The sequence below is a fragment of the Chenopodium quinoa genome, unplaced genomic scaffold (genome assembly GCF_001683475.1).
Source record: "Chenopodium quinoa cultivar QQ74 unplaced genomic scaffold, ASM168347v1, whole genome shotgun sequence".
Classification (NCBI taxonomy): domain Eukaryota; kingdom Viridiplantae; phylum Streptophyta; class Magnoliopsida; order Caryophyllales; family Amaranthaceae; genus Chenopodium; species Chenopodium quinoa.
The window spans coordinates 1,289,715-1,293,445 of record NW_018743332.1 but is presented as its reverse complement, the minus strand read 5'-3'; the positions used below and the strand labels follow the sequence as shown (position 1 = coordinate 1,293,445).

At 35.2% G+C, this 3,731-nt stretch overlaps 1 protein-coding gene across 1 annotated transcript; it reads right to left on the bottom strand.

Annotated features, from left to right (window-relative positions):
• Positions 1-369: 369 nt before the first annotated feature.
• LOC110737958 lies at positions 370-2,670 on the bottom strand. Its single transcript, XM_021918301.1, has 2 exons — positions 2,582-2,670; positions 370-1,864 (listed from the first exon to the last, which is right to left on the bottom strand). Exon 2 carries the CDS (start codon positions 1,787-1,789, stop codon positions 740-742), a length of 1,050 nt encoding a protein of 349 aa, XP_021773993.1. The 5' UTR covers positions 1,790-1,864; positions 2,582-2,670; the 3' UTR covers positions 370-739.
• Positions 2,671-3,731: the final 1,061 nt, after the last annotated feature.

Here is a 3,731-nt window from a genome sequence, read left to right as displayed (position 1 = left end):
CATTTTCTTATAAAGACCATAATGTGCCTTGTTTTGAAAAGCTACTAAACAACGACTACAGAACTAATCACAGGAACTGTCCAAGGAACATTGAGAGAATGAGATTGTTATACACATGAGATCAAAAGCTCAATCAAATAATACCCATTTTTTGTAAACTATCCCAAAATACAATTAGTTTATAATCTTGATCAAATTCTAATTGAAAACTAAAAATCTTGAAATAAGAAAATCATTCCCAGCAAGAGTACATCTGTTATCCAAATGAAGCGATAGATCATTTTAGCTGTATAACTCAGGCTCTAATTGGACCTTGGCAAGTTTATTCCTTAGTAAGATAAGATGAAGCTGCTAAATTGTACACATAAGACTTCCATAATTATCAGCAATAATGCATTAAGTCCATACCCAATGCCTCTAGATAAGCTCCTGCCCTTGGATCAATAAGGAGGTGCAATATAAAAAACCTTGCCTCTGCGACAAAGTGGTTTCAAATCGACAATTACTTCAACCCAACAAACCAACTATTGTCTATTACTTCACTTCATAATAAAAGAAACACATACGGTTGAATCAATATAATCATGTTAATATAGTTCACTATGCCCAAAAGCCAAAAGATACCGCATCACTCAATTTTCTAGCAAGTTATGATCTCATATGTAGGTACAGAGCTTCTAAGCGAAAGTTTGAACAAAGAAAGAAAATAAAATGTTAAATGTTAAATCATGACTAGAATCTAAAGGTGGGTTTTAAGCCATTCAAAGATTTGATCTGACTGCAAGCTTGTCATTTCATGATATGCATAAGCCAGATTCAGCTCTTCTTCAATGTGATGCATAAATTTAGATCCGTATGGCAAAACAATGTCGCTTTGCTTCAGGGCTTCTCTCCAAGGAGTCACACGTCCATCATTTTTCATATACCCTTTGGCATCAATAAAACCTCTGCTGCGGAACAGTTCAAATAACCTGGATGATGTGGTCTGGTTTAAGCCCTCAACTCTATCACCTAACCAATGTGATGTTACCGGAAATTCAATGCACTTGATCTCCCGAGTTTCAACACCCTTCTTTCTTAACATCTCAATGTGTCTGTTAATCCTCCTTCCCCTTTTGACATCCTTAGGCATGTGCACAAACAGTGTAGGAGGGTAGTTGTCTGGGATGCTATCCATCTTATCAAACAGTCCGCAAGCAATCATAAGAACAATTCCCCTAAATCTTACCTCCGTTGCAAGCACAGATAGAAAATAACCACCAGAAGAAGCCCCTAAACCAACTAGCGGAAATTTCACTAAATCCTGCTTTTCTAGCCACCATGTCATGATTTCTTTCACCCTTAACCCATCTTTTCCGTATGACCAACAAACATCAGTGCTTGTAATGACAATAACAGAAAATTTTTCAGCAAGAGCATCAAGAACGATTTGCTTTTCTTCAGGCAACCCTACACAATTTGGACACCCAGGGCATCTGTCCCAAAAGTTAAGGGCACTGCCACCACACCCATGAGCTATTAAAAGAACGGCTTTAGGATCAGATGGTATTTGCCAAATGACTTGTGTTTCCTTTACAATTTCAACAGTCGGGTTGGGAAGCACTTGATAATCAACCCTTTCTGTTGCATGATCATTATTGCTTTTATCTGAGGCCGAATTTTCCCCAATGCATAGAGTATATAGCAAAGCAACAAAGATGACTAACCCCAGAAGTGCAACAACACCAGGTAACTGATAGTTCCGAACTGATCGCCATAGAAAAAGTGATTTATTTCCTCTTTTAAACATAGTTTATTCGCTTCTCTTCTAAGCAGATCGCGTGAGATTGAGTGGAATCAACATCGCTCCTAAGTAGTGAAGTTGCTACAAACATTGCATCTATCATTACGTATGTATCAAAACTTTACCATATCAGGCTATCAGCTACGATTAAGAAAATTACTTGTATAACTTTTTATGCAAGAATCAAGTCCCATATACTAAAATATAACACATGTCAAGCAATAGATAAACATGGTTTTTACAATATCGAATCGATAACTTAACAAACCAGCCCACGAATAAACAAAATGTTCATATCTTCTAAAACTATTCACAAATCTGGAAAACAAACTGATTCATCAAAAATAAATAAATAAATAAATAAATAAAATAAATAAATAACTAAATGAAATTAATTTGCTAAACTACTAAAACACATTTAAATGACCAGACATAATAGAAATCAAAAGATCAAAGCTTCCATAATCTATATCCAAAAATAATAAACACGAAATTTTACAGCAAAATAAAAAATTTATCTAAAAATTCAGATATTATCCAACATTATGGTTTTTACACCTAAATATTCAACCTACAGTATCAAATTAGGCTAATTACATAATTCAAGATTGCTTCACTAATTTCAGTCTGCGTTAAACGAACATAAATGAGGTATAATCCAAATATTAATTGAAATGGTAATAAAATCAACTAATATAATCAAGATCAATTATATGGTTGCGTCAGTCGATCAAAAATTAAGAACAATGAAAAATTGGAATTATGACAGTAAATTTGGTATGGGAAAAAGAAATTAACCTTACTCAATTGACTTTCTTCTTGATCTCCCAGTTGGATAGCTGCCCCAGAAAAATGAAAACTTCAAATAGCTTAGAACCGTTGATAAGCTGTTGATAATAAAACACCAACCGTTTGATCAGTTGCTAATCACTTTCATAATGTACTTATTCATATTAATCAAACCGTTTTATAATAATTGCAATATTTTTCTTTTTACGTCTATTTTATACTCCGTATTTCACTATAGAGCTTTCAATTTGGGTATTCAAGTCGGGTTCGGGTCGGGTCTAATAAGGTTTCGGGTTGAATTAGGATCAGGTTATGTCGGGTCAATCTAGCCTCAGATCAGGTTTAGGTCGGGTCAATTTCCGTTTAAATTATTCCGGGTTGTTTACGTTTTCGGATATAGGTTGGGTTCGATTCGAGTCAAATTCAGATTGGGTTCAATTATTTCAGATTCGAGTTGTGTTGAGTCGGGTTTGGGCGGGTTAATAGATGGTACATTCGGGTTCGAGTTAGGGTTGTGTTAGATAATTATTTGGTCGGATAATCTTAAAGTTAGATCAATTCGAATTAATATTGACGTGTTGAAGCCGAACCTATATTATTACGCCATTTATAATTTGATCAAACATTATCAAGATTTTATTAAGCCTATATGCGAAGTAATAGAGAACAAAAGGTATGTAAGCTGAACAAATTGTACCAATATTTTGTTAAAGATTGAGGGTTTACAGAACTGTACCAACTGAACGAAAGGTGTGTGAAATTTTATTTATACTTTCATGACTCGGGTCAATAACAGGTTGTGTTGGGTTATAATCGTCTTCAGGTTAGGTACTAACTCGGGTTCAGATTGTTGTCGGGTCGAATTAAATCGGTTGACGGTTACTATAAGATCGGGTGCAGGTTCGGGTTTAGATCATAACGTATTGGATCAAGTCGGTTGTCGGTTAACATCAAGTCGATTCATGTCGAATTACAGGTCACTAATTTCACCCCATTGTTCGGGTACAGATTAGGTTCAGATCATTGCCGGTTCATGTTGGGTTCCCAGGTCGGGTCAGTTTTTGACAACTCTGTTTTACTATATAACTAGTTTTTGGCCTGGATAATGCCCCGGGGCCCGGGTCATTACTTATATTTTATTATATTGTAGTTATTTTTT